The sequence below is a fragment of the Neopelma chrysocephalum genome, unplaced genomic scaffold (genome assembly GCF_003984885.1).
Source record: "Neopelma chrysocephalum unplaced genomic scaffold, ASM398488v2 Primary Assembly neopelma1_97, whole genome shotgun sequence".
NCBI lineage: Eukaryota > Metazoa > Chordata > Aves > Passeriformes > Pipridae > Neopelma > Neopelma chrysocephalum.
In genome coordinates, this window is record NW_020897760.1 from 1,912,708 (window position 1) to 1,927,271 (window position 14,564).

Here is a 14,564-nt window from a genome sequence, read left to right on the forward strand (position 1 = left end):
AGTTAATTTTCTGAATAGGTATGGAATAATTATCATCTGGCTGTTGTTTGTAAATGCCATAGTTACGGGGCTGAGTTTCTTCTGTTGAGTACTCTGTGGGTACAAATAAAGTGAACTCAACCTGCCTTTGGTAAAAGGGCAGGTAACAAAGAGTAAAAGCAAAGAACATTAATTGAGCCATTACCAGTTTCAAGATGCACTTCAGCAGCTGGGTAAGTAAACACTCCAGTGAGGGATGGTGGATGTAGGAATCTCTTCAGTGTGTACTGTGTTACACTGGTGTCCTACCTCTGCATTTCCAAAGGATCTAAAAATCCTTGCAGGAGTGCTCATGCATTTTTTAATTGCATTACTTAAATGCATGTTCTCATGCATTTCTTAATTCTGGAAGAACCACATGTGGGACCAAATAGCGTGAGACCAAAGTAGTCACCATGTGTCTGCAACCACAAGGAGCAGAGTAACCTCCAGCAGAGCTGGTCTGTCATTGCTGTCGTCAGTTGTTATTTTTAATACTAATATTTTTTTAAGCTAATACTTTATCTGCTCCTCCTGCAGCAGTTAAAGCAGAGCTGCAGAGCAGAGGGAGAGCCAGGGCCTTCCCTGCCACTGTGCTGAGGAGATCTTCTGGATTAAAGCACTGGAGGAGGCAGCAGTGGGGAGGGATGGAGAAATTCATGGCAGGGACCACAGCTTGGTGTCATAGCCAGGGCCTAGCAGGAGCAATAAATTGGGAGAACATTAGGAATGGGGAGTGGTATGTGGCATTGAGAAGAGAGAACTGAGCTCTCACTGTAAATGAGGTGAAGCCTCAAAGTTCCAAAGGCAAGAAAATTCATCCTGAATGCAGCCTTATTTCATTTGGCTTCACTGGGGCATGGTCACACATCTGGTATTTATATCAGGTCCAAATGCCCAAGCAAAGGAGGCCAACCTGCTTATTTTCAGGGTTTACGAGGGGTGTCACTTGTTAAAGTGTCCAGGGTGATTTCAGCCACAGATTACAGCAGCCAAGTTATGAAACCTTAAGAAAGTGGGTGTATAATGGAAATGGTGACAGGAGGTTTGGGGGTTTTCTTTTTAATTTATTTTTAAGCCCAGCTGTTTAAAATTCACTGAACTAATACCTTGCATGGCTATAACGTGAACTATGGCTGGGAAGAGACTTGGACATCCATCTCACACAACTGCCAAGTTCTTGCCAACTTTGCAAGATTTCAAAAGTTTGGTTCCAGAGTGGATGGGGACAGGGCTGGGCTGGAGGGGGGGGTGTCATGTTGTAGTGTCTTTAATGCCTGTTATGCTTGTAAGGCTTGGAGTGAGATTTGGCAGATGGAACCCTCTGACTTGTGCAAACATCCATGAGGGTGGAGTGCGGAGAGCTCCAGAGATTGGTGATGTTGTTTAGAATAATGGAATTCTGGAATGGTTTGGTTGGAAGCTCATCTCGTTACACCCCCCTGCCATGGGCAGGGACACCTTCCACTATCCCAGGTTGCTCCAAGCCCCGTCCAACCTGGTCTTGGACACTTCCAGGGATGGGACAGCAACAGCTTCTCTGGGCAACCTGTGCCAGGGCCTCACCACCCTCACAGGGAGGAATTTCTCCCTAATTTCTAACCTAACCCTGCCCTCTTCAGCTGCTGCATGTTCATGCTGAGAGCCACAGAAGCTGTGCTGAGCCGAAAGAAATTCAGGCTGAAGGGAGACTGAGCAGATGCAGCCAGGAAAGAGCCCTCTGGTGTAAATGTTTTATTGTCACGCAGAGTCCTGCTTGATACAATAGAAACATGCCAGTGAGAGGCTGCAGTAAATGCAGCCCTGCATCTCCTGTACTGAGCAAATGACATGGTGTGAGCAATGCAAACGCGACACAGGCACTGAAACACCTGTTTTGGCAGACGTGTGACACACAGTATGTGCTTTGTTCACAGCTTCGATGTGGAAAATGGCCCGTCCCCAGGTCGCAGCCCGCTGGACCCGCAGGCCAGCTCCTCGTCAGGACTTGTATTGCACACGACCTTCCCAGGCCACAGCCAGCGCCGGGAGTCATTCCTGTACAGATCCGACAGCGACTACGACTTATCACCAAAGACCATGTCCAGGAACTCTTCACTCCCAAGTGAACAGTAAGCAGAAATTCGGCTCACCTCATATTTTACAGTCACTAAGAAGTTAATGTGGCTGCTATAATCCTCAGAGCTCTGTTAAGAGGACTTATGGGTGGTACACTCACATTTCACAGCCAGAGCGCCCAAGACGGGTGGTTTTACAGTCTGCCAAGGCAGATCCAACACCCTCCCCCCATCCCATCCTTAAAACATTCCCATTTTCTCCATAATTTAGCAGAAGAGCTTTCAAATCCATATCCTGAAACAACAGAGAAGTTGTACTGTACTTATATTTACAGTATAGCTCTTCCCCATCCTGTTTAGTGTTAGCAGCTGCTTGCTAGAACTGAGCGGAAAATGAGCCAAGACAGATGGCTGAGCTCAAGAGGATCAATACACACAGAGCCTGGAGCTTAAATGAGTGCCCTGGATTTGCAGCCCTTTATTTTGAAAGGGCCAGTTTAAAGTTTTAAAGTGACCATTAAGCTATAAAAAAGGTGCTCGTAAAAAAAGTTGAGCTGTTGCAAAAGCCCTACAGTTCTGTCACAAAATGGAGAACTAAATATTAGCAAGATCCATGAGAATTCTCCTGAAAGAGAATATCCCTGCTGTGAGTTAAGGTGTAGTAAATGTTTACCAAAGTAACCACTCCAGATTATGCAAATGCCATGTTTGGTGTAAACGGTGGATTTAAACAATTGCCCCGTGTTCCCAGCAGTGTGCTGGGGTGGGGGAATCCCATCATTTCTCCCAAACTCCTGGCTCCCTTTAGTTGAGTTGTCCATTCCCTGCAGGCATCGAGGCTCCGGCAGCACTTGGGGAAACCAGCACCCCCACACCAACTTGATTTTGACATCAGTGTTGAGACAATTTTAATTAAAATGTAGACTTAGCAGCACTGATACCTGAGTTGGGACAGGGGATGAGCTCTGTGGCAGCACAGGCAGGGACAATACTCCTTTGGAGGAGTCAAGCAGTGGTGGACACATCTCCAGAGGTGCCCATGGCAGCCTGCAGCCTGTTCTGCCCTTGTTCGGGGGATCCTGTTGTTACTTATGGGATTAATCACATAATTGGTTACAACACTGCTTCAGGAAGACCTCAGAGCCCCTTCCAATGCCTAATGGGGCTCCAAGAGAGCCCCTTGTTTAGGTTGGAAGAGACCTCTAAGATCACCAGGTCCCACCCAGCATTGCCTGACAAGGAGTGACAGGACAATGGGGAATGGCTTCCCACTGCCAGAGGGCAGGCTTAGATGGGATAGTGGGAAGGAATTCTTGGCTGTGAGGGTGGTGAGGCCCTGGCACAGGTTACCCAGAGAAGCTGTGGCTGCCCCATCCCTTGAAGTGTCCAAGGCCAGCTTGGAGCAACCTGGGATAGTGGAAGGCGACCCTGCCCATGGCAGGGGGTGGGACTGGATGGGCTTTAAGGTCCCTTCCAACCCAAACCATTCCATGATTTGGTTATTCTATTCCTCGCTATCGCTCAGATAGGTAAATCATACTGGATTTTCCATACACACACAAGTACTATATATAATATCACCAAAAAAAATTCCCTCTTATCGATGGTGATGATATATTTTGCTCAGAACTTCTGCTCAAATCTTCCATGATGAAAACAGCCGGACAAAACCCGGCATCTGAATAACATTAAAGACTGCGACAGAGATCAACAAAAGCCAGGAAATTCAAAGGTGACCTTTCCCCGCACCATTATGTTTTTTTTTTTCCACCACGGTGCAAGCGAGAGCCTTAACTTTTGAATTTCCTGGCTTTTATTGCCTGGTGTTCCCAATCCGAACACTCGCTCCAGCCGGGTTGTTTTGGATATACACTGTGACCTTTCCATTAGGAGCAACGTTTTATGTGGTGTTAAATAGATGCTGCGTGGGTTCATGTGTTTTTGTGGCATGAGGAAAACCCCCTCAGGAAAACACTCATTCCCAGAGGTGAATTTTGGTCTTTTTGAGGGTAAATTTATACATCAATTTATACAATTTCTCTATTTTTTTATTAGGCACGGCGACGACCTGATTGTCACACCTTTCGCCCAGGTGAGTTGGTGGCGTATCGGCCTCTAAAATTGTTTTTAAAGCACTACAGTGGAGAAAGTGACGCCTGTGGTTTTGTCTCCCTCAGGTGTTGGCCAGCCTAAGAAGCGTGAGGAACAACTTCACGCTCCTCACCAATTTACACGGCACCTCCAACAAGTAAGCCTGGCTTTTTAAGTTCCCTTTTTAAGTTCCCTTAAGTTCGCCCGGAGGAGGAGCCGGGGGGGCCGGGCAGGGGCGGCGGGGGCGGGGGAACGCTGTGCCTGAGGGCTCCTCCATCGCCCCCGCCCGGCTCGCCCGCCGCGGTTTGCGCGGGACGCCAGGGGGCGCCATGTCCTCTCCCCTCGTGGCGTCCATCCCCTCAGCCCCTCATGGCGTCCGTCCCTCAGCCCCTCACGGTCCTCACCTCCTCCCCGAGCAGGGAGCGAAGTGAAGCCAGGTGGGGGTTGGGGTCTGCTCCCAGGGAAGAAGGGACAGGACAGGGGGAAACGGCATCAAGGTGTGCCATGGGAGGTTTATTTTCCACCACTGATTCACAAGGGAGTTGTTCATGGCAGATACCAAGGATGAAGACCCCATGCATAAGGCTCTGGGGACAGCAAGAATTTTCTGGCAGGGCAGGCAGCAGCGTCCTGCAGCTCGGCTCCACGGGGGCTGCCCAGGGAACTGGCCTGTGCCACCTACAGCCAGGGATCCCACATTGCTTCCTTTGCTCTGAGTGGGGAAGATGGTGCTCTCAGAGAAAAATGTTGGGTTTTGTACCTGCTGAACAGGAGAAACCAAACAAACCCTTTTTTATGCCTTTGTCCGGAACCACTGTTTCCCCTTGCCTATTTATACTGAGCCAGTCATCATCATCATCTGGCCTGTTTTGCCCCAAGAGAGCTGTTTTGCGTGAAACCAACATAATTCATTCCTGGCGATGTTGCCTGCGCACCCACCCATCCCATTTATCCCACCCTGAGACTGGCAGGTGCTGCTCACTCCAAGCATCCTGCTGGCTCCAGAAGCAAAGGATGAGGTGCAAAAATCCATTCCACGGGGACACCACGGTCTTGCTTCACTGCTGCAGGTGTGAATGGCATCACCTGGATGCCCTCCACGAGCTCTGCATTCTCCCTTCCAACTCAGTATTGTATTTTACATAAAGCCCAGCATTTTATCCAGGCTTTCCTCCTGTTGATTTCTGTTTGCAAATTTTGATGGGAAGGAACCACCACATTCCAAGATGGAGGTTAATAGAAAAACAGATGGCTGAAATAGATTCCTTTTTTTTTTTTTAAGCTTTGCTTTTTTGAACAGTTCGAGCATTTCAGCAGTTCCTAATGAGGAATCTGAAATTGGACAGGGCCGGAAGGAAGTGAGGGCGTAACCTGTAGGACACACAGGCATCTTACAGTGTCCTTTTGAAAACATTCCCAGATTTGATTGAGGTATAAAGTCGTTTGCCCAGCCAAAGTAAAAGTCGCTAAATGTTTAAACCATTATATGCCAAACATCCAAATCTGTGGCGGAATGTGCTTCCAGGCGCTGAGGAGCTTCCTGCACAGTTTCCAAACAGCTCTGCTGGGTCACAGCCCTGCTGCCAGCTCATGATTTTATCATATGTCTCATGATATGTGATATTTTACTTCTGCACTGGGGATCATGAGAATCTCAGCTTTTCTTTAACCCCTCCTCTCCCCTCTTTTTTCCTCCTCCTCCACCCATTCTGGCCTGAGAAAGAAAAAAGAGGATGCTGTCCCACATATTTGCTGGAAAATATGAATGTTAAGGGCTGGAGGAAAAAAAAACAACCAGCAGTCGTATTTTTTGGACTTGAACGTCAGGATTCTTAAGGCAGTTTCCTGATTGGAAAAGAGGAGAGTATGATTAATGGGTTTGGAGTGCTGGAGTTTGGCAGTTGTGGCCCAGGACATGGTCAGAAAGCATCCGGCGCCTGCTCTTCTTCATACCCACTGGCAAGAGGGAAGGAGCGGGAAGGAGGAGCTGTGAACACTTGAGCAGTGATGGCCAAGAAGAGATGTTGCTGTCAAAAGCCACATCTCTGGGTCTCTGTTGCCTGCGCCCTGGTTGCCACAAAAACAGGATGGGCATGGCCATAAATTTGAGGATGCCGGGAGCAGTTGTTCCCTTTCCAGGCTTGGGAGCGGGGAATACCCTCCTGACTAGCAGTTCATGCCTCCCCGCCCCCCCCAAAGGCATGTCTGTGCAGCTCAGGGTTTGGAGATACCTGGAGCACATCTCCCCCGATACTGGAAGCGCTGCAGCCGCGGCATCATGTCCCTATTGGGGAGTTTCTGTTTTTGAGAGATTTCAAGATTTGCCTTTTCAAAGGCTCAGCAGAGGCAGGTCAGGGCAGATTTTCAGAGAATTGTGTGCCCTGTGCTGAACCCTTCGAAGAATCTGGGTCCTGCACATCCCTCCAGAACAGCCAAGCCTTTGAAATCCCAGGGAGCCTGCTGGTGGGAGCAGGCTGTGGAGGCCGGCCAGCCCCATGCTGCTGGTGGGTCCAGAGGCCGGGATGGAGGGTGGAACCAGAGATCTCACCTGGGCAGCAAGACCTTCCTGGAGCACTTCTGAAGAACCCCCTGGAGCTACAATTGCAGCAGAATTGAGCCGCTTGCCTCCTTTGATTTTAGCTTCAAAGGAGAGCTGGCGAATAATGGATGTTCAGTTCAGTGGCTGACTCAAAAAATTGGGGTTAGGAGGCTGGCAAAGAGAGTGTGGGGAAATCTGGCTGCAGTTAAAATGTATTTGAAACTTCTTAGGGAAGCAGAAGCCCAAAGTTTCATTTTTGGTCAGCCTGAAGTACTGCCTTCAATCTAAACTGAAGTATCTTGATTTTGGTGTCAACTCTTTTTAACTCCTTTAAAAAAGAAGTCTCTGATGATGGTTTCAACTTGAAAAAGTAACAGCTTTATTTGGCAAATCTCACAGGGAACTATGTTGACATTTGGAGAGATACTGCACCTTTTTCCACTCAGACCTTCTTGGCTTGAGAACCAGTTTTTCACATAGATTTTGGTCCTTCTGAAATCCAGGCTTTGCTGATGACATTTTTGCTCCCAGTGAAAAAAATGTCCTTCAGCTGTTTCAGAGCTTAACGCTGGTGACTGCAGCATCTTTTTACTTCAGGAGCAATTCAAACATTACCTGTGGGCTTTAAAGACACACTTCTGACCTTACCTATGGCATTGCCTTGCAACAGTTTGATATTACTTCAGGGTCCGTTCCAGTCTCTGTAGGGAAAAGCTTTCTGGGAGAAGGCCTTGACCCTGGGGAAGCCACTGACCCTTTCAGCCACAGAGACAGGCCCTTGCTGACTTCCAGGTGCATTTTGAGCAGAAAGTGGCAAAGGCAGCATGGGATGATGGCACATTTCCAGCATGTGTGTGTGCCTAGCCAGGGGATGTACATCTTTGGGTTTTCCTAACAGGTCTGCCCATAGTGCTCAACAAGTCATTGTAAAGTGTTTTGGGCTTCTTTTTGAGAGTGAAAAAAGGATTTTTAGCAGGGAGAGTAGACAGAACTGCCAGCAGGGTTTGGAATGATAAAATAATACCTATTGACAGAGTATTCTTTATCCCTCGCAGGAGATCTCCAGCCACCAGTCAACCACCTGTGTCCAGGGTTAACCTGCAAGGTACGTGTGGGACTTTGGGAATCACCTGCAAATCACCTGCCAAATGCAGACTACACTTATTGCACAGTTTTACTCCCAGCTGCTTCTCTGCCCCCTCCCCTGGTGCAATTCTGGGCTCACAGAGCTTCTTCTGGGTTAATCCTGCAAAACCAATATGAGAGACCCATCAGGTTCAAAATATTGTTAGTTTAATAGTTTGGTTTGGGGTTTATCCTTGTATATTAGCTTAGGAGATGAGCATGATTTTGGTTTGATAGTCATGGCCACAGTGACTGCTGTTCTGAGTCCCTGTGTGCACGAGCCTGGACAAGCCCCAGCCTACAAGCCTTGAACAGGCTCAGACACAGCTGGTTTTTGGTTTGTTTTTTTTTTTTTAATCCTGTTTATTTCAGTTTGTTTCCATGTGATCTGTGTAAAAATGGCAATCCCCAAAAACCTTTCTGAGGGGAAACTTCCTCTGCTTTCTCCTGGATGACCATGGGAACCCCGAAGGGGCTCAGCACCAAGGCAGGGTGGGGTGGGCAGCGGTGTGAGGGCTGCTCAGGCAGGGTGAAGTACTGAGAATGAGGAGCAGAAGTAGCTGCTGATGACTTAGGACAGGCTTCTTTATTTTAACACCTGGTTTAGCCATGCAGTGCTGAGGGTCTGAGAGACCCCACTCAGGATCAGAGCTGGCCCTTCTTGCGCTAATTCAAAGGTTGCTCCCACAAAGAAGGAGATAAGATTTGGACCAGTGCCCATCTGTAAGGTTTAATCTCAGCCTTTCCAATAATTATGTGCTTGGAGGGACTAATAAACCTTAATTTTTACAGCGTGTGAAGCCTGGATAACTATCATTTCCTCTCATACTGTGTATTATTTATTCTCAGGGGACATGTAGAGTCCTGGAGACTTCCAGATTAGGTTCCACCAAACTTGCTAATGGGATGTGGAAACCTCTGATGCAGAAACAGAACTGGACAACGTGATCTTTAACTTCTCTTTTACTCCCTGTCTGTGAACAGTGTGGAGTCAGAACTAGCAGGAATGCAATTTGTCACCTTATTTAAAATTGGTTTTAGCAAGACTTTGATTTTGTGCACATGTGAAAAAAAATATGGAAAATTTCATAAGCTTTCCACAGCTCTGTTTATATAAGTTACAGAATATAATAAAAGGGAGAGAATGCCCTTCCAGGAATTTTGAGGTTAATTTTCTTAGCACTTTCTGTGGAAAAAATTGCTTTCAAATTTTTTAACACTTTTGGGACATTTTTCTACAGTATTTCCAACATGAGCATGATACTTGTTACTTGTTCGCTAACCCAAGCTTCTAATACTGAGAACACACAAAAGTTCCTTTGGCACTGAAAGGTTTGATACCCATAATTTTAGAGCAAGTTTTCTGTTACCCTGCAAAAGCTAGATTCCTGGGCCCTCAAGTAAATGGGTTCTTAACCATCAATCTTAACTGCTTTTAGATGAAGTCTTCCCATGAAAGAAAAAAAAAAGGTCAGTTGTATCAGTACAAACTAATTAAATTGTGGCACTTTGTAGGTAGGAAGAAGAAACATTTTTGAGATTGATGGGAAATTGTGTTATTTCCTACATGAAAGCAGTCAATATTGACATTATTAGCAATCATAACACTTTACTTTCGAAGGAAGTTTCCATTTAAATGCAGCAAGAACAGAGATTGTTAGAGATTTTTTTTTTCAGTGTTTTCAGCTTTTTTTTCCCTTGATGGCTTCTGATTTGGAAATTATGAACAGAAGAAGAGATTTTCCTATCTGAACACTTCCAGTTCAGTGGCAATGGCTCCTGTGGCTGAAAGGATGCAGAGTTTTTCCTGAAAGTTTTGCAGAAGGAAGCAGTCGTGTTTTGATTGGGACTAGGCTGCGTTACATCTCTCTAGATAAAAGAATGTGTTTTGGAAAGAAATGGGTTTATATTCTCTGGGTCGGTTAGTCGGCAAAGCTTGGAATTTTATTTTAGCTCTCCCATGTCCCACATTGATTCATGGATTTACCACAATGCATTGACATCACTATGAGCACCTCGTGTATGTCTCCTTTTATTTGTCATTAGTGGAGTGATTTATATCCTGTTCTGAGAAGAGCAGAACTTGGGGTTTAAAGCAAACGAGCCTGCATTAATAAAATTACCCTGGAGGGAGACAAATTGCATCCAGCATTTGCACTGCAAGGAATACATGCCAGCTGTTTACTCGCGCTGGAATATTTCAGGATTTGTCCGTTGTTTCAAACTGAGAGCAGCCAAATATGTTGCTGGTGTTGCATCACTGAGGACCCAGGCCCATGGTGAAATAAGTGAGCTGTGGAGAAATGAGGAAATTCTTTTTCTTTTATGCTTTCATTTTCTTGAAAGTGTGAAAACTTCTGGCCAGGTTTTTCATGGGACAAAGTGCTTTGAAAACCACTACTGGTGTCACTGTGAATTTCAGCGCTTTCTTAACCTTGTAACCACAGCCAGAAAAGGAAGAGGAATATATATTGAACATCCTGTGTTTTGTCCTTGGTATCAGCTGAAGTAAATCTGGCAGATTTTTCCTGTTATTTTGTTATAAGTGCAGATCACAGGAACGAGCAAAATGGCTTTTATGAATTAACCGAGAATCCATAACACGGAAATATGGAACTGTAGCTAAATCCTTAATTAGCTGGTGAACTCCACACAAGAGGATAATGGGAATACTGTGGGGTATAAGATCACGGATTGTAGCTGTGCAGGGCCAGGGTCCTGAACGGGTGCTGCCCAGCACCTCTCCTCAGGCACTACAGAAGCAATGGTGCAAACACATCGTCACAGAAGTGGCTGTGACAATTTCTTTCTCCTATTCCCCCTTTGTTTCTTTTAAATGCCACCTCTGCCACAGTTATGTTCATTGACCTTGAGGGGAGACTTCACTGCAGTTACAACTTCCTTGGGAGGGGAAGAGGAGGGGCAGGCACTGATCTCTGCTGTGTGGGGACCAGGGACAGGACCCCAGGGAATGGCCTGAAGATGTGTTAGGGCAGCTTAGAAAAAGGTTCTTCCCCCAGAGGGTGGTTGGGCACTGAACAGGCTCCCCCGGGCAGTGGTCACAGCACCAAGGCTGCCAGAGCTCAAGCAGTGTTTGGATGATCCTCTGGAGGACCTGGTGTGACTCTTGGGGATGGTCCTGTGCAGGGCTGAGGGTTGGACTGGATGATCCTTCTGAGTCCCTTCCAACTCAGCATATTCTGTGATTCTGTGCTACCTTGGGCTCAGCAAATCCATCAGCACCTTCTCTTCTTGGTTCAGTTCTCCCCTCCCCTGGCATCACTGAAAGGCCTGCAGTTCCCATCCAACGGATTCAACTAATAACATCTTTAACCAGCACAAGTCTGGCCATTCCTACTTAGTTTTGTTCTTTCTTCCACATTTATTTACATCACTGACCCGTCTTCCCTCTGAATTAAATCATCTTTCACTGGCTGTCACCTTCAGTCTAAGACTCCCATTCTTCCAGCCTTTTTGGTACAAACTTTTCCCCATCTGTTTTTTTCCCTTTTTTTATTCCCAGGACTTTTTCATATTTTAACCCATTCTTTCTCTCAGCTCAGCACAGGATCGGTGCTATTTCCTTGGCTTGACAGTGGTGGTGTAGCTGGTTTTCACCTGGACTAGTACAGGCTCCTCATGCTATCACCTCACCTTGGCCACTGGGGTACCTGAGCCCCCTCCTCCCTGTCACAGAGGTTGTGGAGAAAGCAATGTCCTAGTCATGATACAACTGGGACTGAGAAGCCTCTTGGATGACCAGGCACACGGGGGAGAGGTGGCACATAAATGAGGGGTTGGCAGAGACTCTTCTCAGCAGCAGGTAGTGCCCCTTGGACGCTCTCAGCACAGAGTAATTATAGTCTGTCCTCACAATTAATTATATACCAAACAATATAATAAACCCTGCACCCCCTGTGCAGTCCGAGGCTTGGGGGGTGTAGCATTTTTGGGATATGTCACACATGAGCTTTCCAGGGCTCACAGGATTAAAGCTTTGTTAAAATTCCTCTCTGGGGATGGGAGTAAAAGATTGGTGTTTTTCTTGCTTGTGCCTTAGCCTCTGCTTTCCTGTACATCTGCACGTTTGTCTGCACTTCTCACATGCCTTTACACGACCTCAAAACTTGTACTCTTTCATTTTTCCTGTGGGTGTAAGATGTACACAGACTCGTGCACGAACATTTGTATAAAGCATAAACAAAGACTGGATAATGCTGGTGCTTGTGCTAATGAGAGCCCCAACTTTTTGTAGGAGTTAGCAAGCCCCATGCATCAAAGTCAGCTCTGGGTTACAAATATCTATAAATCCCAGGTAATTAGTATGGAGCTGGTGCTCTTGCACCATCCTCCCTCCGCTTGGCGTGCAGAGAATGCTCTGGGCACACAAAATAGAGGATTCACTTTGAAATTGTTGTTCTGCTGTGAGTCCGGCTGAAGATTTGACCTTTTGATTTTGAGAGCAATTGTAAAAGTCAAGTAGATGTGGTGCTTTGCGCTTTTACAAGAGCGCAGAGGAACCACGTGTTACCAAGCAGCTGAGCTAAAGAGTAACTGGTTGTATGCGCAACAAATTCGGTGGTGCTGTAGCCCTCCCATGAATAGTATCACCCACAAATATTATTTTTAAAGGATGCAGTGCTAGGATGATGCAGATTATTCACAAACTAAACAAAACTGTGAAAGAAATCAGATAGATAATCAGCTTAATGACGTGACTGAGTGAAATGAGGGCTGTTGAATGATGAAGTGATTCTTGCTGCTTGGGAGATTAAAAGTGCATTTCCAAGTGAACTTTCAAAGTTACCTGCAGGAAAAGCAAGCGGAGCTGAGCCAGCGGGGGGAGTCCCGAGGCCCTTCCCATCTCTCCGGGGGGAGTTCATTCCTGCCGAGAGTCCGTTTCGCGTGTTGCGCCTGCCTGCAAACACACACCCCCTAAAAGTTGGACTCATGCATCTTAGTAAGTATTTCAGTTATGCTATTGACGTCAATGCAGTCATTAAATAGATTGCCGGCCCTCCCATCAGCAAACCTGTGCCAAAGACCTAGAGGCAGACACATTTTAAAAGAGGAACATCAGGTTTTCTTTTAGCGTTTGGAGAGAATAAGAGAAGTTTCTTCTGAAGTCACTGTACTTTGCAATAAGGGTGTTTTTTTCCTTAATTTTCTGAGGCTCATTTTCTGCGAAGATAATTGCTGTGTTTTATTGAACACACGTTTAGTACTTTACTGTGCACATAAACAGCTCCAAATGAGACTAAAGAGTAATTTTTGTGATCAGCTCTGGCTGAAAAATGACACTGGTTTTAGGTCTCCCAGCTAGATTTATTTGTGTATTGAGTGACAGAAGGTATTCAGGCAAACCTGCTTAGCCTTTGACTCCCGAAATTCTGCAAGGATTGATTTCATGACATCTATATAAGAAAATAGCCTTCATTTCTCCTCGGCAGGCTCTGAAGACATACAAGCTAATCATGACTCCATAGCAACGGATAAAAACTGTTTTCCCCTCCACCCCACCTGTGGATGTCACATGAAGATGCTACACGTGCTGCTGCCATCAAGAGCCTGTCACTCCCCAGGGCCCAGCTGCCATCTGTGGTGGGGCCAGCGGGACTCCCTGTGTGTGCTTCCACTGTCCTGCTGTATTCCTGAGGCAGGCTGGGCTCTCCTGGGCTGATCAGGACAGCCATTCATCCCCCGGGGGAGATACCTGCCTCCTGGAGCTGCCAGCCTGCCCAGTGTTGGAGGCAGCTCTGAGCTGTGCAGTTCCCCTTTCCTGGTGTCAGGAATGGCTCTGGACAGAGGTTCCAAAGGGGCTGCGAGCTGAGAACCTGAGGACACACATAGATGGCTTCCTCACCCAGGTGGAGGGAGCACCTTTCCTTTGACAAGAGGAGCAGGTATGTTGTAACAGCAGCAGCAACGCGTTTTGGAAGAACAGCCAAGGAACCAAACCTCTGGGTTTTTTGTTGAGGTTGTCACTTCACTGATGATCCCACAGGATAAAGCCATGAAAACAGTCATTAGTTATTAACAGGGCTCTGTCTGATGGGTGGGTTCCTTTGGAATGACCCAGGCAGCTGCAGACCCAAGGTGGCAATGAAGAGACCTTCGCAGTGGCACCCTCCTGTTGTGTCCCCAAATCCACTCTGCTCTTTAACACAGGTCAGGCCCTGGCAGCTCTGTGTTGCTTTGCTCACTCCCATCCCGTTGGATTGCGTCAGGCCTCTGCGGAGACAATGAGGCTTTGCCCTTGCTAATATCAGAGTCGATACAATCTGTGTTTCCTTTGTTTTCTGCACAGAATGAGAATAGTTGCTGTGGGTGAGATTTTGACAGCACAGTCTTCAGCGCCCTGAATCAGTTCCATATGAGAATGAGAAATGTGTACTCGATCGGAGCGAAAAAACAACCCAAAACAAACAAAACCACCCAAACCAAACTTCTGGCAGGCAGAGTTAGTTTTTTAGGTCGCGGGGCACAGTCTGTGCATGCCTTAGTGATGAATAGGGTTCTTCATTGTCCCCCTGCTTTGAGCCCCTTCAACTTCCATGTCATCAGCACTTTCCAGCCAGGGGGAGCTGAAACAGACTCTCAAAAGCACCCACCAGCTTGTCCCCACACCAGCTATATATAAGTTTCTCCTTCCTCCCCCGAGGTTGAGCTCAGTGCACCAGCACTGTGTCCCAGACACAGCTGGCCATGGGAGCGTGAGAGGCTGCGTCCACGTA

General features: G+C 46.9%; 1 protein-coding gene across 4 annotated transcripts in view; it reads left to right on the top strand.

Annotated features, from left to right (window-relative positions):
* Window positions 1–14,564, top strand: part of PDE4B (phosphodiesterase 4B) — a 201,714-nt gene that overhangs the window by 139,075 nt on the left and 48,075 nt on the right. For 3 of the 4 annotated variants that reach the window (XM_027694445.1, XM_027694446.1, XM_027694447.1), the window contains 4 exons: window positions 1,935–2,129; window positions 4,131–4,167; window positions 4,253–4,323; window positions 7,761–7,810. In XM_027694445.1, the coding sequence (XP_027550246.1) occupies window positions 1,935–2,129; window positions 4,131–4,167; window positions 4,253–4,323; window positions 7,761–7,810 (353 nt within the window). Of the gene's footprint in view, window positions 1–1,934; window positions 2,130–4,130; window positions 4,168–4,252; window positions 4,324–7,760; window positions 7,811–10,912; window positions 10,923–14,564 lie in introns of all 4 variants that reach the window. The other variant, XM_027694452.1, reaches the window with a different exon arrangement.